This window comes from Calliphora vicina, chromosome 2, assembly GCF_958450345.1.
Source record: "Calliphora vicina chromosome 2, idCalVici1.1, whole genome shotgun sequence".
Taxonomy (NCBI): Eukaryota; Metazoa; Arthropoda; class Insecta; order Diptera; family Calliphoridae; genus Calliphora; species Calliphora vicina.
This window is the reverse complement of record NC_088781.1, coordinates 58,069,077-58,094,514: the sequence shown is the minus strand read 5'-3', so window position 1 is coordinate 58,094,514 and position 25,438 is coordinate 58,069,077. Positions and strand designations below refer to the sequence as shown.

The following is a 25,438-nucleotide window of genomic DNA, read 5'->3' as shown; positions in this document are numbered from 1 at the left end:
TTCGATCACTCTTAAAAATTTCAAATCAATATTTTGTACGACTCCAAATAGGTGTCTTTAAAGTTGAATGAATATTGCAAAAATGAAGTTGAATATTGCAAATGTCCTAAAATCTACCCAAGATTGAATAGGGTTGAGGGGCTCCGTTGCCTTAAATGAACCAGAAACAAATACAAAATATATACGAGCCCAAATAATTGTTTTCCTTTTTGGAAAAAATTTCAAAAAATTTCGGACCAAATTTGTAGCTAATTGAATTATTCTATTATATTCATAGATTTATTCAGATAGTCAGTTGGCAAAAAGTATTACGGTTGAAATAACCGATTTTTTTTCAACTAACTCAAGCCACAGTAGAAAAATTCGGTCATTAAGAATGAATATAATTGAAATTTTACACCTTTTAAGGATATTCACATTTAGTGAAAATAATAACAATAGTGATTTACATTTGTTAGTCTACAATCAATTTGAAAAATTTTTCTTTCAAACTAACAACGCATATATTAAAGATTTAACATAGTTTCTTAAGTTTTTTAATTAAACAATAGAATTTATTGATTTTACACCGACTGAAACTATGAGTGTGACAATACCGATCTAATTCCACTATAAAATAAGAAGCCCTTTAAAATGTTGAACCAACATTATTAAACCAAATATAGTTATTTTAAACTTCTTTTGAAATGCTGGTAAAATTATAAGATAATTTATTCGAAAAAACTGTCTCGGTTTTGGTTTAATTCCCGGGAATGAAACGATTTTCTAACTTCCTCCCGGGAAAAATCCGGGAAATTGGGAACCCTAGTTCAGTCATATCAAGACTTTTATACTGACGCTTAACTTCTCCTAAATTGTATCCCTTTTATCGTAGTCAGCGATCAATATTGGCTACTTCTATCACAGGTAAAGCTGGTTGATAGTTTCAGACCTTAATAGTTCCCATATAAATCCAATGAATCACTTTAAGGGCCTTAAGCTTAATCATATATTATTGATTCAGTATATCAGTCTAAATAGGCAGTTTTGTGAATTATTCAACTGATTTTAATTATTTTAACATGTTTTAAACGAAATATTGACATTTTACATCACGTATATATAAATATGTATGTATGTATCTTAATTATAGAATGGAAAACGGGTATTTTAAGTTACCTGCTAAACAAAAAATCTGTATTCTTGTTTGCATTCTTCTGGAATACCGCTATCATAACTGGTGTTAATAAAAATTAAGATGATGAGCCTCGTGATGTTTTGCTTTTTAAAAATTGCTTAAATCAGTTATTAATTCTAGATAGATGAAAGCAGTTGTTAAATGCTGCTAATAAAATTAACTAAATAATTGCATGAAATAATTCAAGATTTGCGGTATGAAAAACAAAATTTGTATTCAATACTTGTTTATACAATATATGACGCTAGCGGTAACCGCCGAAAGGTGTGGTATATCACGATTTATATTGTTTTCAAACTAAAAGTTTAACAACAATTTTATTTAACAGTTACTATTCAATTAATGCTCCCGGTGTTATAAAACCAAATCGTAAATATTCGGTTCTTGTTGCTCTTCACGAGGCCAGTGAGCCATGTTCGATACGTGTTAGCATAGAGGGCCCGAGTTTTAACGAGTCCAAAGATGTCCATTTACAATCATATGAATCTAAGCTAGTCGAATTTATGCCGAAAAAATTGATGAGCGGAGATTACAAATTAAAAGCTGAAGGCTTATTAGGTTTGAGTTTTAAAAATGAAAGTAGTTTAGAAGAGCATCCTCATTATGGTCCAAAAATTTATATACAAACCGATAAAGCGGTCTATAAACCTCAGGATGTAGTTAAATTTCGTGTGCTGATATTGGATCAACATACCAGGCCATTAGATATTGCAGAACCTGTTCATGTGGAGATATTGGTGAGTTAATATTAAATAGTATAAGTGATTAAATTTGTATACTTGAATGACACCCAACAAGGTATATATATTCGAGATCCTTATGAAATTCTAAGTCTAAGATACATTAGGGTGTCCCTTATTTTTCGATATCGTTTATTTTTTGACGCATACTCCCTGAAAACTTTCGTATTGACCTAAAATACCACTTAGCGATTTATTTTTGAGGTGCATTTACAAGGGGAAAATATGCAGTTTTTTCAGTTTTTGTAAAAATTTTGCCATTAAATAATTACTTTTGGAATTTAATTTAAAAGAATCGAAATGTACACGTAATTATCGTTCTAATAAGATGTAAAAGATCAAAATTGGTTAAAAAATGTTAAAGTTATTAAAAAATCGCCAGGCCATTAACGTGTCTCAGGCCACTAGAACAATATATGTAGGAACAAAATTAACATATTATGAGAAATATTTAAATAAAAGCTTATTTTTACTTAGAATATATCCATATTTACTTGTGTATGAGTTTTTGTCTTCGTGGGATACCGTTAACCTATTCGCAGGTATGACCAAAAAAATTTAATTTTTTTAACGACAGTTTCAAAACTCCAATTTCAAATTTTTAAAAATTTTGTTAAACAAATTTCATAATTTTTTGATCATCACATTGGGATTTATTGAGAACATAATAGGAAATAAAAATATGAAAAAAGTATAACAAAACCTCCTATAGTTTTTCCGTACCTGCGATTTAAATTTTGCGATTTTCGAGAAAAACTATTTTTTTGGCCATATTTTAGCGAATGAGCCGAATTTTCTTAATTTTACGATTTTTAAGTAAAACCTATTCAGGATATTATAGTCCATGTAATTTTAAAGGTTTACTGAAATCGGAAACCTTTAACCCTTAAATCGTGAAGGTAAAATTTTTCAATATGTTATATATTTTTGGACAGATTTTGATTAAACTTAAGAAAAATTGAACATGAAGTCTAGTATTTATAATAACAGCACAAAAATTAAAATTAGTTTTCAGGGGGGTATGCGTTAGGGACACCCTAATATACATATATCTGCGTGAAACACTCTCATTGTAGAAAAATAAGCTTTCGGATTTTAATACGGATTCTGCTTCACACAGAAAATATAATTTGCATATTGTTGTTGTAATTTGTGGAGTAATTTTTCATCTTACTTGCCATTCACAAACAAATATTAGAATTAAGGTGTTTAAAATTTAAGAAAAGCGTAATTGAGAGAGACGGAGAGAGTGAAAAGATGATATCTTTTGAGAAAGCGTAATAAAAACAAGTAAGAGAACTATATTCGGCTGTGCCGAATCTTATCCAATATATAATACTTTAAAATAAATTTGTTTAAATATTTTTAGGTAAACAAATTTTTATTTTTTTTAAAAAAATTTTTTTTTCCAAATTTTTTAAATTTTTTTTTTTATGACAAAAAAAATTTTTTGATGAAAAAAAAATTTGTGTTAAAAATTTTTTTTCCCGATTTTGACCCATTGTAGGTCCAACTTACTATAGCCTTATCTACATCGTTGCAATGGACTTTGAAATATCTGAGAGAGAGGGATTGTCTATATTAATGACTTAGTAATCCAGATATAGATTAAAAATAGGATAAAAATCGAGGTTGTCCCGGTTTTTTTCTCATATCTCAGTTATTTATGGACCGATTTTGTGATTTTAAATAGCAAACTTCTCGAAAGCATGTCTGACAGAATTATTGAAGATTTGGATCCCGAAGATTTGGGTCTTCAGAAAATTGATTTCAACAGACAGACGGACAGAGAGCCGGACATGGCTTAATCGACTCCGATATCTATAAGGATCCAGAATATATATATTTTATATGGTCGGAAATGAAGAAATTACAAACGGAATGACAAACTTATATATACCCTTCTCACGAAGGTGAAGGGTATAATAAAATAGATTTTAATTAATTAAAAAAATAAGTTTCATCTAAAAAGAGATCACAAAACGACACTTTGTTTGGATCGGTCCATATTTGAGCATAGCCCCCCAATGAAATTCACTTCCTTAAGCCCTTAAGTACACATCTCTTAAAAATATCGTTACAAATTAAACATCGACATAAATAATCCTTATATTGGGTGTATGTCTTAAAAATGTTTAGCTTTTATTTTGATGCATTTGTATAATATAAACATATAGATTCTGAGCTTAAAGATCTGCTCATCTTTTGAGGAAAAGAACGAATCAAACCAATATTGGATACTCTGTTCCAAAATAAAGCATATTCCAGATAGCGTTCTGCGGGGAACAATCTAGACTATAAAGCGGGTGAGGCAAAACTTCTCAACCTATTTATTATAAATACTTTTTAACAGGTATTGCAACATGTTGCCAAGCGTAGTCATGATGGAATATTACGGTTTTATGTATTGACACTTAATGTGGGCGTTTTTCGGCCAATGCTCGCTTCAAACGAATCAGTTGCGTTCGGTACAGTTTCCCTGTGATTATTGTCTTGTCAGATTTCAGCAGCTCATAATAGATAGTACCGTTTTGCCATGGATATTTGGCTTTGGTGTCTGGTTGTCCGGGCTTCACATATGATCTTACGCTTCAGGTTATCGTAATGAATCCATTTTTCATCGTATGCAATGATTCGGTACAAAAATTATTTCCTTTTAGAGCGTTCAAGCATCATTTCGGACATGCAACATCACCCTTCAAGGTGTCCAGGCTTCAATTCATACGGTACCCAATTTCCATGCTTTTGGATGAATCATGCTGCTGGCAAACATTTTGAAAGTGCTGCTAGAGTAACTCCCAATGATTTTGCAAGCTCTTGTTAAGTTTTATAACAATCTTCATGGAGTAATGCCTCCAATTCGTGGTCATAAAACATTTTAGGCTGACCTGAGCGATCTTTGTCTTTTGTGTCAAAATCATCACTTCTGAACCGCACAAACCATCTCTCGCACGTTGAAACCGATTAAACACATTCACCATAAGCTTTGGTGAGCAATCGGTGTTTTTCAGCGACACTTTTTTCAAATTATAGAAGTGAAGCAAAACTTTTCGCATATGACGATTCGTTGGTACAAAATATTGAAGCAAAAAAAACTTTGTTTACACTATAATGTTCAATAATTAAGCGAGAATAAATGACAGATATGTACCCTTGAATATGACATATACATAAGTTATAAAAAATATATAAACCGCGTTCACAAGATACGCCATCTATTGTAAATTGCGATTTTTTTAGTCATACTCCCAATTTATATAATAAAGTTATGGTATCGATTTTTATAGGCACATAACATTCTATAGCTTTCATATAATTAGGAAGGAAACAAAATCGACAAAGCATCGTACCTTACCATTTCCAAATTTATTGAAATTTGGATAACGGGTTCTCAGTGGTAATACGAAATAAATTTGAAGTTCCTCAAAGTGTTTAACTTTGCTATGGTTTAGATTCTATCGAGGTTCGAAGTTCAAATTTTATATAAGAGTAGTGTAAAATTGTTCAGTTTCAATTGTATATAATTTGACTGCTTACCCAATTTTTACAACATTGGTCTCATAGCAATGGTAATTTATCTGTTCAATATATTTTCCTAACACAAAGTGGGACTATGAAAGGATCTCGTTATAATAAAAATTCAGTAAAAATGTCTTTATATTTCGAAGACTAATCAAAAACTTCAAACTTCATATTTTTAGGCATATCTTTATGATTAGTTGTCCGATTTTTATAAATGTAGGCCGGATAACTATCAAACATTTTAAACATAGTTAAGGTTTAATCAATATTTAATTCTATAATAATATTCCAATACTTATATCGTTTTAGGATAGTGATGGTAATCGTGTCAAACAATTTCAAAACGTCTCCCTTACCTTTGGTGTCTATACCGGGAAGTTTCAATTATCCAAATATCCCGTTTTAGGAAAATGGAAAATCAAAGTTGTTCTAGGTGGAACTTATGATTATTCCCATCTAAAATCCATTACAATAAAAAATTATGTTCTGCCAAAATTCGGTGTGTACCTTAAAACTCCGTCGGATTTTCTTTTGGAAGATGATACCATTGCGGTTGTAATCTTTGGCAAATATACATTTGGTAAACATGTAGAAGGTAATGCCACAGTTGAATTATGGAATAATGACGACAAAGTACTCTTACAAACCAAACATATTGATATAGAAGATATAGGTTTCGTTGAGTTCAATATTAAGAATGAAACTGCCATTTCAAAAATCTACATTCTAAGCGTCAAGGCAAATATTAGCGAAAAACACACGGGTAGAACTGAAACAGAGAGTCAAGATATTAATTTACATAAGCAGCGTTACAATTTGAAAATTCCCTACGATGAGATTGAATTTGAAAATAACAAACCATATCGCCTGAAAGTTTATGTAAAACATTGGACTGGAGCTGCCGTTTTGGATCGCAATACGCCAGTTACTATGGAGCATGGCAAAAAATTGTATGAATCATTTTTGGATGGCAGTGGTGTAGCAACATTTGAATTTGAACATGATAAAAATGATAATCATAAATTTCAATTTAAAAACTCTAAAATAATGCTTCCAAATATTTTCACAAGTGAAAACCTAATGTTGAACAATAGGGAATACTATTGTCATTTGGAGTTGGTGGATAAAAAGTAAGTAGCAGACTTTCTACACTTTTATATTGTACATATAAGGAAATCTCATTTCATGTTCACCACTTCAGACTTCAACTTGGAAAACCTGTTCTTATTGAGGTCAGTTCAATACTCGACATACCTTATTTGATGTACACGGTAATGGGTCATGCTAGTCTTATACACACGGAATATATTAAAGTACCGCCCAACCAAAAGTCCCACATCATAAGCATAACACCCTCAATTGAGATGATACCATTATCCTACATCTATGTGTATTACGTTCACAAAGGAAATTTACGTTTTGAAGAAATGTATTTAAGTTTTCCAACGGAATTCGAAAATCAGGTGTTACGTACTAAATTAAAAACTAATATAGAAGATTTTAATAAATATTTATTTTAGATCTCACTGTCTGCACCCAAACAAGCCAAGCCAGGCGAAGAAGTTACAATTGCTATAAATGCTCAACCCAATTCGTATGTCGGTATATTGGCCGTTGATTTGGGTGTATATTTATTGGATAATACATATGATTTAAAAAAGTATAACATACTGAAGGAATTGACTGATGAAAGATCATATTCCCCCATATTATCTCCAATGTATCCTGGTATAATATCCGGCCTGTTGACTCTAACTAATGCTCATTATCCATTGACAAGTTTTAGTGGTAAGAGAATTCAATGTTAAAATCTGAAATGGGATACATGTTTTCGTTGGCAGGTGCTGCCGGTGCCGCAAATGTTCTACCAATTACGCATCGTTTTCGTAAAAAATTCCCGGAAACCTGGATATTTGATAATTTTGTAATGTAAGTAAGTAATGTAAGCAGTCTTAACTCCTAGTAAGTCCATTAGCTGATCTCTGAATGGGGTTGTATTAATCATTAGTAGTTTTTGATGTTCTGGATACGAGAACTCAGTGTAATGACAGCGTAATGTCCACCAATTCTCTCAAGAATATTGTTAATTTTTGGAGATACTGAATAGAGAAGGGGAGAGAGTTGGATAGCGAATCCAAGGAGCATTAGTAGTTATTAATAAAATAAAGTTAAATCATAATAAAATAACACATTCATCTCTTCCAGCAATGAAACAAATACCAAATTGACTCTGCCAATACCCGATGTCATAACCACTTGGCGTATAACAGCATTTACAAATAATGATGTAACAGGATTCGGTATAGTAAATGGACCCACAGATATCACCACCATACAACCGTTCTTCATAGCTCTAAATCTGCCATACTCAGTGAAACGTGGTGAAATTGTCTCAATACCCGTAACCATATTCAATTATCTTGATCAGACTCTAGACACGGAAGTGATTCTCTATAATAATGATGAGGAGTTTAATTTTATAGAATCTACAAAACAGGGTTTGCAAAAATCAACTGATGACCAGCAGCAAATGCAACTCCTTACTATACAAGCGGACAAGGCCAAAACAGTAAACTTTCTTATATACCCCTTACAATCGGGTGAAATAAGTCTTAGTGTGGCAGCCTCAAGTCCCTTGTATTCAGATGCTGTTTTGCACAAACTTAAAGTTGAACCAGAAGGTGTGGCCGAACAAAATAATCAGGCTTTATATTTAAGTATTCCGGCAGGAGAGAAAATATCTTCATCATTTAGCATCGAAGAGCCAGTAGATAGTGTGCCAGATTCAGATTATATTACCTTTTCTGTGGGTGGTCATTATTTAGTGCCCACAGTGGAGAATTTTCACGATCTCATACAAATGCCCACTGGTTGTGGTGAACAAAATATGGTGAATTTTGCTCCCAGCGTCTTAATTTTGCAATATCTTAAAGCCAATGACAAGCTAGACAAAGAGAAGGGTTTGGTGGACAGTCTACGTTCAGCAATGGAAATTGCTTTTCAACAGCAACTAGCATTTCGTCATGAAAATGGTGGTTATAGCGTTTTCGGCATGGGAACCGATGAGGAGCCCAGTACTTGGCTGACCGCCTATGTGGTGCGTTACTTTATTAAAGCTTCGCAATTCTTGGACATTGAGGAGAAAATAATAGAGTCTGCTTTGGAGTATTTGGCCGGTCAGCAAAAATCAAATGGGGAGTTTCTTTATACGGGATATTTATTGAAACCGAAGCATAAAAATCAATATGCTCTTACAGCTTTTATATTGTTGGCATTTTTGGAGAATGAAGTAAGTACCAAAGGGGTTTTGATAATAAAAATATTGTTTAAAAATATTTTGGATCATAATCTGTGCAAAGAAAGTAATAATCACTGGTATGAATCCTGTAATTTAGTTCCTGTAGTGACCTACATACATTTTTGACTTATTTCTTGATTAACATTTTATTTTTTTTTCAGAAATATGCCTCCCAATATCGAACAGTCATACAAAATGGAGTAGAGTTTTTAAATTCGAACGTAAATAGTACTAAGGATATTTACTCATTATCCTTGATAGCAACTGCTATAAAAAATGCCAAGCATCCAAATGCCAATACTTTCATTAAGCAATTAAAATCACAGAGTAAAGAAGAAAACGGCCTCAAGTGGTGGTCGGAAGATGACCAAAATCGGGCCAACGATATAGAAATTACATCAAACGCTGCAATAACTTTGCTGGATACCCCGGGAGATCACACCTCTATCCTCAAGTGGCTCATAAAGCAACGTAATGTTAATGGCGGTTTTACATCCTCCCACGACACAGTGGTGGGCATGGAGGCTTTAGTGAAGTTTTCGAAAATATATAGAAATCGAAAATATATTAAAATTTCCTATATTGCCAAAGATCAGGAAAATAATGAATTGGCAAAAGATGAATTTTATGTGAACTCGAACAATATTTTGGATTTGCAAAAACATGAGGTAAATAACTCAGTGGTACAAAAAACAGTGAATAGCAATTCTATTTTGTGGAAGTCTATAGAGTACGGAAATAATTTTTCTATGGACCCCAATAAAACAGAATTGCTATATGAGAACCCCTGCATATTTTTAGTGGAGCATAATGAAATTAACATATTTTTTTCTTTTTCAGTTACCAATAGCCACACGCCATGTAACTTTCGAAATGGAGGGCACTGGAGCCTCTTTGGTGCAGCTCAACCATCAATACAACATAGTTAATATGAACAAATTTCAGTATTTCAATATACAAGCCAAAACAATGTTTAACAATTCTGAAGAAATGAATTTGGAAGTTTGTTTCACTTACCAAACGGATACAGATACACTCAATGAAACCACCAATATGGTGATAATGGAAGCAAATTTACCCTCCGGTTTCAAATTCGAAGAAGAAAATAGTTTGGCCTTAAAACAAAACAAACTTGTGCACAGAGTAGAGTTAAAAAATTCAGAATCTACAATAATTTTATATTTGGATAAATTGGAGGCAAATATTAAACATTGTCTAGACATTCCAGCAGATGAAATTAATGAAATTTTAATGCCAAAACCGGCTGCCATAAAAATGTACGATTATTATAACTTAAGTCGTTCGAATACAGAATTTTATAGTTTGTAAATAAAATATGGAGTTTTTATTTGAAATTTTGTCGGGTAAATCACACCCTGCCTTTTATGTAAATTGTCGCAATTAAAGAAATACAATTTAGAAGGGTATTGCTTAAAAATATGGTAAAACTAATACCTTAATCGGTCCGTTAAAGGGGTTTTAAAATACATACATTTGTATGACCTATGGTCAGGCGCGGATCCAAAAGGTGAAATAACCTCAAACAATTTGAATTGTTTTTGAGAATCACAAAATTTCCAATTTTGGAACATATTGTGTCATACAAAAGAGGTTTTAATTTTTTTAAAAGCTTAAAGTTGAAATTTATATAAAAACAAGTAAGAAAGTATAGTCGGTCAAGCCTGACGATATAATACCCTACACTAAGTAAATGAGCAAAATCATTTTTCTTTTAAAATTTCAATAATTTATTTTCGTGAATGAATTTCGGCAGAGTGCTATGATGGGAGCTATGACTAATTATAGACCGATCGACATGAAATTTGGTTGTGTTATTTATGTCTACACAGAAAAAAGAAATTCATAATTGGAAGGAATTTTGTAATAAATATTATTAATAGAACTTGACTTTTTTTTCCCAAACTTATTTCATTCAAAATAAGAACATGTTCATAAATATTATAAAATTTTACATGACGGAAATTTTTGCTTTTTTTACTTAATTTTTTTAATAAATTGCATTATAATTGTATTATATAATGAATTAGTGCAAGAATATTTGCATAATAGCCATATATTGGCCAATATTTTAAGATAAAAAGGAGAATATCTGAAACTTAAAAATTATCATTAAACATAATAAAACATTCATAAATATAAAAGCATTTCATCCTCTTAAATCAATTTAATCATTTTCGCGCTTTTTATATCATTTTGTAGCTGAAAATCACAAAAAAAACTAAAAATTTTCCATGAAAAATTTCAAACCTTTTTGAACAACATAAAAATAAAAATGAAATTGAAATTATATTTTTCAAGCCTTCTAGATTTTATTTCAAAACATAAAATATTAAAAAAATCATACTATTTAAGAAATTATTTATAAATGTTATGAATTGAAATCAATGAATTCGAATCATAATATTTATGTTGAAACTTTTTTCTGTGTATATGAAAGTTATTTGTGTTGAGTTTTATGTATATACCAACATTTTTAAGAGATTTATGCACATTAAAGTGATTTTTTTGATGACTAATTATGGACCGATCATAATAAAATTTGGTGACATGAATTTTGTATATATAAAACTTATTTGTAGCATTTATATAGATACCTATATAAATTAAATAATTATGACCGATCAAGTCCAATTTTGGGAGGACATTTGTATGGGGGCTAGGTGAAATAATGGACCGATTTCTGTCAGTTTCAGTATGCTTCGTCCTTAGGCCGAAGAAATTATATGTACCAAATTATATCGAGATATCTTCAATATTGCGACCTGTACTCTGCGCACAAGGTTTACATGGACAGCCAGCCGACCAGCCAGCCAGCCAGACGGACGGAAATCGTTTAATCGACTCAGAATGTGATTCTAAGTCGATCGGTATACTTTAAGGTGGGTGTTAGACTAATATTTTTGGGCGTTACAAACATCTGCACAAACGCATAATGCCCTCCCCACTATGGTGGTGTAGGGTATAAATATGTCTACTTCAGAAAGCTTTGGAAATCGCAGTTATACAAATTTTGAAATCATTTCTCTTCTATAGTACTTCCTAAAATGTCACCTTTCAGAAACATATAAACACATTATTTATAATAATATACTAAGTCAATTATCAACATATTTGGCCATCGCCACGAATCTGAATATTGTAACTTGAAGAAGAAAACTTATAAAGAAATTCCCGAAAAATTTTCAAAAGAAATATTCCTGTAAAATATTTGCGGCGTCGGAATCCTAGCCGTGTGTCTAATGCTTGTACAAATATTATTATACCATTCACCAAGTGTGGCAAGAGTATATATAAGTTTGTCATTCCGTTTGTAATTTCTACATTTTTCATTTGCGACCCCACAAAGTATATATATTCTGGATCGTTATTAGGCTGATCGATTCTTCGACATTTTTTAGAAACCGGTTTTCGGTTTCTTCAAAAATTGCAATTTAATATAAACCGGTTTCGGTTTTTTAATAATAACCGGTTTTTTGGCAAAATATTAAAACGCCTAGAAATAAGAAGAAAATAGTTTTATTTTATATTAAAGATCTCTTTTTAAAACGCTTAAATACTTTTTAATTCAAATTTTGATTAATTCTTTTAACGTTCACAAGGTCTTCGGTTCAAATTCGACCCATTTTGATATTAAAATTGATTTTTTTCAAATATCAACAACTACGTTTTAGAAAAACAAATCTGCCAAAAAAAATATCTATAAAATTTTTTGCACTTAAGGTCATTGGGTCAAATTTGACCTGGAGCTAAAATCTTAAATTTTTGTTACGCACAATTAAGTTAAATGTTTTCAGAGCTTTGGTAGCACTAACATATATCCCTCTCTTTTCATAATACTTGCTGATCATTATATTTTTGCGAAAACTGGGATTCCGCTTGTATACCAAAGCTATTGTTTTCTTAAGATATTCGGGTCAAATTTGACACATTTTGAAATTAAAATTGAGTTTTTTCTAAAATTACTGGTTGATATTTTACGACTTTTATTTAATTTCAAAAGCCAAAAGTCCATTAAAAAAAAGGAAAAAATATATAGAATATAATATAGATCGCTTGTGACATTTTTCTAAATATAAAAAGTCTTCTAAAGTAGTTGCAGTATTTTTTTTAAAGTTTTTTGGATTTTTAATATTTTTTAAAGAGTTTAATACACTAAAACTCATAAAAACACACTTTTAGAAAAAACCGGTTATTCGAGGAGAAAAACCCGGTTTCTTCGATATTCGAAATGTGAGCTTTTCAAAAAAACCGAAACCGACTTAACCAAAAAAACCGGTTATAACAGGTTATTAAAAACCTTGCCGATCACCCTAATCGTTATACATTTCATGTTTAAACGCTTATTGGCCAAGTTATTAGCGAATTTTGATATTTTTAGTTTTTATATAAAAAATCAATTTTTGTTTAGAAATATGAGTGATCACAGATCGAGTTCCTTTTTTTGAATAAACGCTAATTGGCCAAGTTATTAGCGAATTGCGAATTTTGAGTTTTTATATAAAAATTCGATTTTTGTTCAGAAATATGAGTGATCACAGATCGAGCTCCTTTTTTGATTAAACGCTTATTGGCCAAGTTATTAGCGATTTCAGATATTGTGAGTTTTTCTATAAAAAATCGATTTTTGGTGATTTTTGGTCAGAAATATGAGTGATCACAGATCGAGCTCCCTTTCTTGATTAAACGCTTATTGACCAAGTTATTAGCGAATTTAGATATTTTGAGTTTTTATATAAAACATCGATTTATGCTAAGTACTAGTTGATCGCCCTGGCTTAGCCCGGTAGCATTAACTAATGTTAGTTCTTCAAATTTCTCCAACCCACATACACCTGCCAGTTCTTATTTATTTGCTTTCCTATTACAGTTCGATCTGTGATCACTCATATTTCTGAACAAAAATCGATTATTTATATAAAAACTCACAATATCTAAAATCGCTAATAACTTGGCCAATAAGCTCGATCTGTGATCACTCATATTTCTGACATAAACTCGATTTTTTATATAAAAACTCTATCTAAAATCGCTAATAACTTGACCAATAAGCGTTTAATCAAGAAAAGCAGCTCGATCTGTGATCACTCATATTTCTGAACAAAAAAATCAAAATATGTACAATGTAGATTGATTTACATGTATGCTGTTGCTTGGACAGGACATCAGGAATTTAGATATTTTCTGTCGGGTCAGCTAGTTTTAAATAAATCAAGAGTTGTTTGTTACAAACTTTAAACTACTATACTGCTTTTATTTGCTATAAAAAATAAACCACGTTTTTAAAAGGTAAAAACGTAACAGTATTATTCGGTAACAGTTCTTAGATACTAGTGGTTTTTCAATCACGGTGATTAAGTCCTTACTGGCTGATCTAATTAAAAAAAGTTATTTAATTATATTTGAAGTACTTATTGTTAGTTCATTAAGTAATGAAAATACAATAAATAAATGAAAATTAAAAAAAATACATTTACAGCATATATTATGCGTATAAAATACTTTTTCAATTTAGTTAACTATGATGTGCTTACATTAAATGTTGTATATATTGTAAGACATTTATGAGTATTTCATCGATTTTTTTATTCTAAGATTATTTCTACTGAATTACTAACTGCGGTTGGGTTGGCTATTAAATTATTTAAATTAAATTCGGCACAAAAATAAGTTTAATATAATTAGGAAGGGTAAATGACATTCACATATCAAATGAAATAATATTGTTTTGCTACTTATTCTTAAAAAAATTATTTTTATAATAATAATAATTTTGTGAATATTTTAAAACCAGTTGAAATGATTTAAAGTAAACATGTTTGTATATAATTCTAATTATACCCAATAACAAATATGTGACGATATTAATTATTTTATAATTTAATGCCAGACATAAATAAATTATTAATTTTATAGAATAAATCTTATAATATAAATAATTTGGAATTAATAAAATAGTGTAAAGATTTGGTCTAAATCTCAATTCTTTTTTCTTTTGTATTTAATTCCAGAATCATTGTGGTTTATATTATGGATCGATCCGCAAACATTTTTAAATGTGATTTATTTTATTTAAAGCTTATTTGTGGAGAAGTTTGTACAGATACATAAATAAATCAGATCAGGACATTTGTATGAGTGCTTACTGAAATAATGGACCGATTTGAACGGGTTTCAATAGGAATCGTCCTTGGGCCCAAAATATTGGTCAAATTTTATCGATATATCCAAAAAGTGATTCCGTGTCGACCAGTATACTTTAAGCTTGTTGTTAGAACAATATTTTTGGACGTTGCAAACACCAGCACAACTCTCATTTCATAATCATTCTGGTAACGCCAAATGCAACAGCCAACGAGTAATTTGAGCTCACTGTAAAAAAAACATGATAATTTAATAATAAATAGTAAGAGAAATAAAGATGATGAAGCTCACGAGTTCTACTATTTCACTGTTCACTTATCTACACAATTGTATCTAATTAAAAATTTGAATTTGAAACAACAGCTTTCTTTTTAAAATATTAACTTAATTTAGTTATTTATTCTCACTAACAGCTAACGGTTGTGAGATACGGCTAAATATAAAGAAATTAAAGATTTGTGAGGAATAATTAAAGATTTTGCAATATGAAGAAACCACATTGGATTAATCAGCAATTGCTGATTTTGTGTACAGCATTAGCGGTAAACTGCGAAAGGTGTTTTATTTATTTATCACAATTAATTAATGAATGTTTATCTAAAATTACAAACAAAACTAATAAATCATTAATTTCACAGTTACTATTCAATAAATGCTCCCGGTGTCATAAAATCAAATCGTAAATATCCTGTAGTTGTCACTCTCCATGAAGCCAGTGAGCCGTGTACGATACGTCTTGGCATTGCGGGACCCAGTTTAAATGAGTCTCAAGATGTAAATTTAAAACCATTTGAATCAAAACTAATTGAATTTTCGCCTAACAAATTAATGCAAGGAGATTACCAATTAACTGCAGAAGGCTTATCAGGTTTGATTTTTAAGAATTTCAGTCGTTTACATGAGCAAGTAAATGATGGACCAAAAATTTATATACAAACCGATAAGGCGATCTACAAGCCTCAAGATTTGGTTAAATTTCGGGTTGTGTTATTGGATGAGCATACGAGGCCATTACATATTGAAGTACCTGTTAGAGTGGATGTATTGGTAAGTTATCTATATATATGTATATATAAAAGAGTAACGTTACTGAGTAACTGACAGATTCCACATCGTACAGCCCAAATGCCAAAAGGTGGATGCAATTTGAACTATAGGTTCCCCTGTCCCTATTTAAAACTAAGAAGGGCCTTTTAGAAATTCGAAGGTTTTTGGGTAAAAACGCTTAAATTTTTATATCTTCTAAACTAATATAGATATTAAAAACACGTCTACATTTTTTTAATTTCAACCCTTAAGTGTAGAAAACGAGTAAAATAAATTTTAAATCGTATTATTAACTTTTCATTTTAATGAAATTTTAAACATGGCTTTATTTGGAACTCGAGTGCGAGGGAATAGATTTGGCCAAATCAGGGTAAACAGTTTGGTACTTTTTTAAAACGTATATTTTCTTGCGCACATGACCACATATTTGAATCGTTTGAGACATAACTATATTCGTAAAAAATAATTTTGCTAAAATGGAGTATTTTGAAATATCAAACTTGAAAATTAAAGTTGGTACTTTTTCATCTAGTGGTTAAATTAAATTTTGTAACTTTTATACAATAAAAAATAGTTGGATGATATGCTTTAGAGTAAAATCAGAATCAAGGATATGGTTCTTAATGGTATTGTGGTACCAAAAAAAAGGAGAACTAATGGTACATTTTCATTCCTTAAATGGTACTTTTTGAATTTTCTATTATATTGAATCAGGAAACTATAGTATCAGGAACTTAAACTTGACTGGGGTTCAAGAGGAAAAAAGGAGGCTTAATATTAATATCAAATAATTCTTTTTGTATTTTCTATAATACTGACTGAGTTATAAACCTACAAAAAAGGTACTTTCTTTCCTACTATAATAATGTACCTAGAAACATTAAATTAATTATTTATGGTTCTAAGTGATTGAGAATACAAAAGTGCCACTATGAGAATTTCTCATAATGGTACTTTTAAGATTTTATAAAATAATAATACCCAGAAATATTAAATAGAGCAGTCATGATGCTTAGTGAGAATACATAATGTAGGTCTTTATGGTACATTTTCTTTATTTTAATGATGCGTTTCAAATGAGTTGGAATTCGCATTGCAATGAAGTAAAGGTAGGGTCACACATGACAAATATTTGACGAAAAAGACGTAACCACTAAATAAAATACATTTGAATTCTTTCATTTATTTCTAAAATTTATTTTACTTAGGATGATTCAAAACAAAAAATTTATTTTTTTTTTATATGATGCTGTTCGATCTTACAAAATACTTGTAAGAGTAAACACGTCAAACAAATTTGTGCTAATAAAAAGTGGTTACGCTTTTTTGAGCAAATATTTGCCGTGTGAGACCCTACCTTAATAAACATGAAACTAGAGATGTGTTATCCAGAATGAGTGAAAATTCGCAAATGGAGTGATAGTACTATTTTATCTTCTAATGTTACTAAATCTTACTCACTGGGATATCTAAAGTTTTACAGTGGTGTGAAAATATACGGAATTATAGTGTACAGAACAAAATAAGTAATATCCTTAAGAACCACATAAAATTTAACTTTACCTGGAGAAGCGAACCGGGTCAGCTAGTTAATTATAAAATAAAACCTGTAAGATTGTAATTTTGTTTAGCAAAACAATGTTTTTGTTTATTGCCAAAAATAAGCTTAATCTATATACATATGTCTGTCTGGAAATTCCCCATGAAAGGTGACGTCAATACCAAAGTTTTTTTATGTGTTTTGGTTCATGAGTTACTAGGGTATTCAATTAATCGGGTTTCTGGTTTAATCGGTTAATCAAGCAAATAATTAATCGAGGTTTAGATTTAATCGGTTAATTTAAAATTATTCGATTAACCGAATAATTTATATTTTCATTTCAAATTGAAAATACAACAACGAATTTTGTATACAAAAACATAAAAAAGGCAAATAAGGTATTTGAGATCATTTTTGTAAACATATCGCCTATTTGCTGCAACAACATCATTACTCAAAATTCGTGTTTATTGAACTGAGAAATACAAAATATGCGCTGTTCTATAATATTTCATATAGTTTTATCAGTTTTCAAAAAAAAAAATATTTTTTGTGTGAGGGTGTTTTTTTGTTGTAAACATTAGGTCTGTTTACTTTCCCAGTAAATACTTGCAACGAGAGAATAAAATCAATCTTTACAAAATTATTCTCTTAATTTCTCAAAAATAGTAAAAAGTAAATGAACACTTTTCCAGTAACAATTGTTTTATACATACAATTTTCTTATTTTATTCCTTTTAAAATGTATAAATACTTACATTTTCTTCAATTTTATTGAAAATTATTTTTTTTTAAATTTTTTCACCACAAAAATAAAATTGTAAATAAATAAACAATAACACAAAACATATGAAATAAAAGCTGCTAACTATTACGAGTTCAAAATAGAACTTGTAATAGTTTGCAACGAGAGAGCACTCTCTAAAATTTATATGCTCTAGATATTTTCTCTACTTGCTAGTTTTTTGAGTTAATGAACGCTTTCCCAGTAACAATTGTTACTAACTAGTAGCAACTTTTAGTTATTGAACAGAGCTATTGTAAAAATTCATGTTTCCTGGTATATTTGATAAGTAAAAATTTGGGTTAAATACAGGTTAGAAAGATATTAAAATCTGCTATTTAAATTTCTGAAATCGCATGACTTGTAGAAAATTTATTTAAGAAATAGTAAAATGTCATAAAATATTCAAAGATGTGTTTCTCGAAACGACTTTTTTTGAATTATGACGTTGTTGCATCAAATGAGCGATGTGTGAGTTTTTTATAGTTTTAGTGAGATCTTCTGAAATAATCTTTTATAAAAAGAATATAATTAAAACGATTTTTTTCTTTAGATTTAATAAAACTTTTCTTGGAAAAAACTTTTTCGCTGATTGTATATTTTGGAGAAATCAAGAATATTACTTTTTGGATTGTTTTAGATATTGATTAATTTAATAGTTTCGTTCAGTTATGATAAAAGACTCATTTCAAAAAAAAAGTTTCGTCTATACATGTAAATACAAACAAAGTTTCAAATACATGTAAATTAAATATGCCAGTTGTTACATACTCACTAAACATGTTTATTGGATGTTCAAAAAATATCTAATTTTAATTTGAAAAAAAATGTAAAGTGCAAAAAAAAGGAATTTCGGTTAATCGGTTAATCGACACAAATTAATCGGTTTATTTGTTATTTGAAAATCGGCAATTTCAAATTATTCGAACAGTTAACCGTCCAAAATTAATCGGTTAACCGATTAACGGTTAATCGATTGAATACCCTATGAGTTACCCAGCAGTAACAGTCATTAATGTCTGATCACTTGGCTGACTCCAATTTATATATTTTTGGTCATTCGACACATATGTGCTATTTCAAGTGCATGACAAGTCAAATGGTTACTTTATATATCCCAAGTAATCTAGCGTGAAGTCAATTGCCACTTAAATGTATCTAAGTAATCTAGAGTGCTATCACTTTAAGCGTTTATTTCATGCTGCACTTTTGTATGGTTAATTCGAACAAACCCGTTTTATACAAACCCAGCAAGTACCCAATGTACTCAATCCTATCACTTGGCTGATTCCAATTTATATATTTTGGGTCATTTGGCACGTATGTGCTCTTTGTAGTGCCGAGAGAAAACAATTGGTTACTTTACACATACCAGGTAATCTAGCGTGACGACAACTGTCACTTATGTCTCTCTAAGTAATCGCTGTTTAGGACAATCACGTGTTAAAATAACTAGTCACGTACATATCTAGTTATGTAACTAATTGTCACCCTAAATGAAGGGTAAATCACTAGTTCGGGACTGTCTCCTAGAACTGCTGGGAATTGTTCTGATATAATTCTCATACAGATCCTTTTTGCTTAAGTATACTTACATCCCATGTAACCTAGCCTGAAGTCAATTGTCACTTTAGTGCCTCTAAGTAACCTAGAGTATAGTCACCTTAAGCGTTTATTTTGTACTTCACTTTAAAAAGTAGTTATTTTATCTATCAGAAGTAATCTATTGGACAGTTGTCGTGGGAAGGTTTCATTAAAAGCAATCGGTTACTGGTCAATTAACACCCGTATATATTAAAGTAACTAGTTATGTAGCTGATCAAGTAACCAGTTTGGTAGCTAGTAAGGTAACTGACACTGTGTAACCGGTAAGTGAATCCAATGCATTGACTACACATAAAAAACTATATTTCAATTTAAATATTTATCACATACTAGCGTGACCCGGTGCTCTTCTCTACCCTGTCGAAGTAAAATAAAAACAAGTAAGAGTGCTATATTCGGATGTGCCGAATCTTATATACCCTTCACCAAATTATACTTCAAACTTTTAAATATTTTTAGGTAAACAAAATTTAAATTTTTTTTCCATTTTTTTAATTTTTCGGAAAAAAATTTTTTTCGATTGTTATTTTAATTTTTTTTTTTTAAATTTAAAATTTTTTTTTTTTAAATTTAAAAAAAAAAAATTTTTTCAAATTTTTTTTTAAATTTAAAAAAATTGTTTTTTTAAAATTTTTTTTTAAATTTTAAAAAAAATATTTTTTGTTTTTTCAATTTTTTTTTTTTTTAAATTCGGGTTAAAATTTTTTTCCCGATTTTGACCCATTGTAGGTCCAACTTAATATGGTCTTATATACGTAGTTGCAAATGTCTTTGAAATATCTATCATTAGATATCCATATTGTCTATATTAATGTCTTAGTAATCCAGATATAGGTAAAAAATAGGTCAAAAATCGAGGTTGTCTTGGTTTTTTCCTCATATCTCAGCCATTTGTGGACCGATTTTGCTGATTTTAAATAGCAAAATTCTCGAAAGCATGTCTGACAGAATTATTGAAGATTTGGATCCCGAAGATATCTGGGGTCTTCAGAAAACTGATTTCAACAGACAGACAGACAGACAGACAGACGGACAGACAGACAGACAGACAGACAGACAGGCAGACAGACAGACAGACAGACAGACAGACAGACAGACAGACAGACAGACAGACAGACAGACAGACAGACAGACAGACAGACAGACAGACAGACAGACAGACAGACAGACAGACAGACAGACAGACAGACAGACAGACAGACAGACAGACAGACAGACAGACAGACAGACAGACAGACAGACAGACAGACAGACAGACAGACAGACAGACAGACAGACAGACAGACAGACAGACAGACAGACAGACAGACAGACAGACAGACGGACATGGCTTAATCGACTCCGCTATCTATAAGGATCCAGAATATATATACTTTATAGGGTCGGAAATGAAAAATGTAGAAATTACAAACGGAATGACAAACTTATATATACCCTTCTCACGAAGCTGAAGGGTATAAAAATGTGAAAAGATTTTATAAGCAAATAAATGAATATAATTAATACCGGAATTTCTTGTTTGTGATTAATTGCATACTATGCCGTTGAAGGTATAAAAAATAGTCTGTGATTTTAAAAAAATCTTGAAGCTTTTTTTAAGACATTGGCCTATTTTTAGTCAGACTCCTTATATTGATATGAAAGCTGTTTATTATAATAGTTAAAGTAATGCTTCAAATGAGTTATTTTGTTGCCATTGTAGATAAAATATATATGTAAATATTCGAATATCAAGAGAATCTAATTGTAAGAATCTTTAAACTTTGTGTAAATTACGTGGATGCCAGTGTCCTGTTATTCCAGAAATTAAGAAGGGGTGCCACATCCCTTGTTCCCATCCGTCCCATTTTTGGATAAACTTCATGTACTGATAAGAAATTGATTCGTATAAAGTTTGATGCAGTCGCAATAATAGTTCTGCAAATATTCGAAAATACTATATACTTTGCATGGGAAGTTCCACGCCCACTTATTCACTCCCGCCCATTTTCAGCTATTCTATGTAAAATAATAAGAACGCTATTCGGACAAAGTTGGAAGAATCTAGTAATTATAGATCTCAAGATATTTAGAAATAACTAATTACTTTGTTTGGGAGGTGACTCATCCCGTGTTCCGATTCTTCCCATTTTTTTTTATTAATTTCTTGCACTGATAAGAAATTAACTCATATGAAGTTTGAAACCTTTAATATTTTCAGTTCTCCAGATATTCGAAAATAACAATTTACTTTGTATGGTAGCCCACTAATTTAATACAACCCATTTTTAGCCAAACCATGTAAAATGATAAGGGTGCTATTCGGACTAAATTTCAAGACTTCCACAATTATAGTTCACCACATATTTGAAAATAACTATTTACTTTGTATGGGAGGTGTCACACCCATTGTTCCGATCCGTTCCATTTTAGTTAAACTTGAAACAGTGATACGAAATTGATTCGTATAAAGTTTGAAGATAGTCAAAATTTTAGTTCTGCAGATATTCGAAAATAATTTAAAGTTCAACCAAATTTTAGATGACAGAGAAGATTAGATGACAGAGAAGACTATATCTGAACTATAAATACATATTACAACCTGACGAATCCACTCTTGGATATTACATTTCTGTACAGCGAATATATATCATACTCTTACTTGTTTCGTTTTAGGATAGTGAAGATAATCGTGTGAAACAATTCAAAGACATCTCTTTTACAAAAGGTGTTTATACTGGTAAATTCAAACTATCTGAATATCCCGCTTTAGGAACTTGGACAATTAAGGTGGTTCTAGGAGGAAACAATACTTACTCCAGCATAAAAACCATTAAGATACACAACTATAATCTGCCAAAATTCAGTGTCTACCTAAAAGCTCCTTCGAATATTATTTTGGAAGATGGTTACATTCGAGTGGTAATCTTTGGCAAATATACGTTCCAAAAACACGTAGAAGGCAATGCTACAGTTGAATTGTGGAATGAAGATGCAAAAGAACTCTTACAAACCAAACATATTGATGTTGAAAATTTAGGTTTTGTCGAGTTTAATATTAAGAACGAAACAATCACTAATAATGCCAAAAAATTAAAAGTCAAGGCGCGACTAAGCGAAAAGAACACGGGTAGAACTGAAAGATGGTCTCAAAGTATAAATTTACATAAACAGCATTATAATTTCGAAATTCCAGACAATGATATAGAATTTGAAAACAATAAACCCTATAGCCTCAGAGTTTTTGTAAAACATTGGACTGGAGCTGCAGTTTTGGATCACAAGACGCCAGTTACCATGGAACATGGTAATAAAATGTATGAATCATTCTTAGATGACAAAGGTGCAGCAACATTTGAGTTTGAATATGACGAAAATGCCAATCATATATTTCAATTTAAAGATTCCAAAGGAATGTTGCCTAATATTTACTCCAATGAATATTTAATGTTGAACAATAGGGAATACTATTGCAGGCTGACCTTGGTCGATAAAAAGTAAGTTTTTTTTACATTCTTTTTACTTGCTCATAAATTTTTCAATTCTACGTTCCCTTGTTTTCCCTTCAGACTTAAACTCGGAAAACCAGTGCTAATAGAAGTCAGTTCTATTGTCAACATACCTTATTTGATGTACACTGTAATGAGTCATGCCACTATCATACAAACGCAACATATTACAGTACCGCCCAACCAAAAATCATATACCATTAACATAACATCCTCAATTGAGATGATACCCGAGTCTTTCATCTACGTGTATTACATCCACAAAGGCAGTTTACGTTACGAAGAACTGAGTTTAAATTTTCCAAATGAATTCGAAAATCAGGTATTTAAACTAGACTTAAAACAAAATCTAAATAAGTTTAACAAATATCCGTTTTAGATCACACTCTCTGCACCGAAGCAAGTGCAACCGGGAGAAGAAGTTACAATTGCTATAAATGCTCAACCCAACTCGTATGTTAGTATACTGGCAGTGGATTTGGGTGTATATTTATTGGATAATACTTATGATTTAAATAGAAGTAATATAATTTCTGAGTTGAATAATGAAAGGTCATATTCACCCATAGCAGCGGCTGTTTATCCCGGCATAATATCTGGTCTTTTGACCTTAACCAATGCTCATTATCCATTTAAAAGAGTGCATAGTAAGTAAATTTGTTAAAGACTGTACATAATTATACCCTTTACCAAGAGTGGAATAGCTAATTTCTACAATATTCATTTGCTACCCTATATGGTATATTTTGAACTCTTCTATGTTGATAACGATGTCGGTCTGACCGCCTATCCGTGTGTGGCTTGAAAAGCTATTTTCGATGATATCTTACGATTCATGAGAATAGTGTTATTAAATATCAGTAAAATCGATCTATAAATATATAAGCTAATAACCACGAATTCTCTGATTTGTGTACTAAGTTTGTATGGAGTAATAATTAGTTGTCGATATTCTCAACTAAAATGAAAGATTAGATTGTTAGAGGAGATCAATTCCTAAAATGTTTGTCCTTATTCTTTTGATTGCAAATAAAAGCAGGTTACTAGTTTTAATTTTTGTAACAACTCTTTATTTACTTAAACAAAATATACAACAATTTAAATAGCCACTCTCTTTTAATACAAACACTTTATAATGTCCTGATAAACCAAACTGACTATAGTATACAGTACCATCTTCCAGCGGTTTCATGAGTTATTTTAACGGACAAAACTAGAATGTCAACGTTAGCAGCTTTAATATTTAATGTTGTCATACTTACAAACAATGTTAATAACTGCGTTTTATCAACATTGTTGATAAGTGGAAACATCTACTGATAAACATGTTTATAAACACGATGAATGTTGCAAACAGTCGTTACAGACCGTTAAATTCAAATTGATAGTGCAATTTCATAACAATACCATATGAGAGGTATTTGGAATGCGATTTCAATGCGGTAACTGAATTCCAGATATAACATTAAAAGAGCCTTTGAAAGATCTCTATATGAATATTTCAGATATTTCCTTTGCTAGATATATAAACACTAAGGTGGACCTTATTTTTTTATTTTCGATTTTCCAAAAACGAAGGGCAGTTTTGTGTGAGGTTAGGATAAAAAAAAATCTGAAAAAAATTTGAGCTCGATCGGTTAAAAATTGGCTTGCCGCACGAGGGTCAAAGTTCGTGAGAACGAAATTATGGGTAAATGGATAGAAAAAGGTGCATAACTACTCAGAAGTCACCCGTAGGTAGGTAAAATGTATGAGCAACCCCCATTATTTTCGTACCCCCAATATTTTTCTAGAACAAACATACCCCCTATCACCAACCGTTCAGGGGGTCCCCATACAAAACAATTGAATTTTCACGAAAATTTTCCAATATAGAAAAAAAATATATACAATTACTATTACAATAAAATAAATTAGTTTATTGATGTTATTTATGAATAATTATGTTATGCTATATTAAATTTCTTTTTTCAAAACTCGGATATTTTTTGCGATAATCACCGACAACTTGAATCAAATATTGCTTTTCCTCTTCGTTCCTGAACAATATTTTATTGTAGTCCTCCATCATTTTC

The 25,438-nt window shown here is 30.7% G+C and overlaps 2 protein-coding genes across 2 annotated transcripts; both read left to right on the top strand.

Moving 5' to 3' along the window:
* The first annotated feature begins 1,303 nt into the window (after positions 1 to 1,303).
* LOC135951200 (CD109 antigen-like) lies at positions 1,304 to 10,066 on the top strand. Its single transcript, XM_065500799.1, has 9 exons — positions 1,304 to 1,441; positions 1,506 to 1,914; positions 5,749 to 6,569; positions 6,641 to 6,902; positions 6,960 to 7,227; positions 7,281 to 7,368; positions 7,645 to 8,728; positions 8,899 to 9,405; positions 9,578 to 10,066. The coding sequence occupies exons 1-9, from the start codon at positions 1,374 to 1,376 to the stop codon at positions 10,064 to 10,066; spliced, it is 3,996 nt and encodes a 1,331-aa protein (XP_065356871.1). The 5' UTR covers positions 1,304 to 1,373.
* A 5,318-nt stretch (positions 10,067 to 15,384) lies between these two features.
* LOC135950478 (thioester-containing protein 1 allele S3-like) lies at positions 15,385 to 24,018 on the top strand. Its single transcript, XM_065500017.1, has 5 exons — positions 15,385 to 15,455; positions 15,538 to 15,946; positions 22,531 to 23,351; positions 23,424 to 23,685; positions 23,743 to 24,018. Exons 1-5 carry the CDS (start codon positions 15,385 to 15,387, stop codon positions 24,016 to 24,018), a joined length of 1,839 nt encoding a protein of 612 aa, XP_065356089.1.
* Positions 24,019 to 25,438: the final 1,420 nt, after the last annotated feature.

Bases quoted from the DNA above. Each gene is read 5' to 3' on its own strand.
- LOC135951200 (XM_065500799.1), top strand. From the start codon at position 1,374: ATGAAAAACAAAATTTGTATTCAATACTTGTTTATACAATATATGACG. The intron at 7,228-7,280 runs GTAAGAGAATTC...TTTCGTTGGCAG, and splicing joins TCCATTGACAAGTTTTAGTG to GTGCTGCCGGTGCCGCAAAT. The intron at 8,729-8,898 runs GTAAGTACCAAA...TTTTTTTTTCAG, and splicing joins TGGCATTTTTGGAGAATGAA to AAATATGCCTCCCAATATCG.
- LOC135950478 (XM_065500017.1), top strand. From the start codon at position 15,385: ATGAAGAAACCACATTGGATTAATCAGCAATTGCTGATTTTGTGTACA. The intron at 15,456-15,537 runs GTGTTTTATTTA...TTAATTTCACAG, and splicing joins TTAGCGGTAAACTGCGAAAG to TTACTATTCAATAAATGCTC. The intron at 23,352-23,423 runs GTAAGTTTTTTT...TTTTCCCTTCAG, and splicing joins CTGACCTTGGTCGATAAAAA to ACTTAAACTCGGAAAACCAG.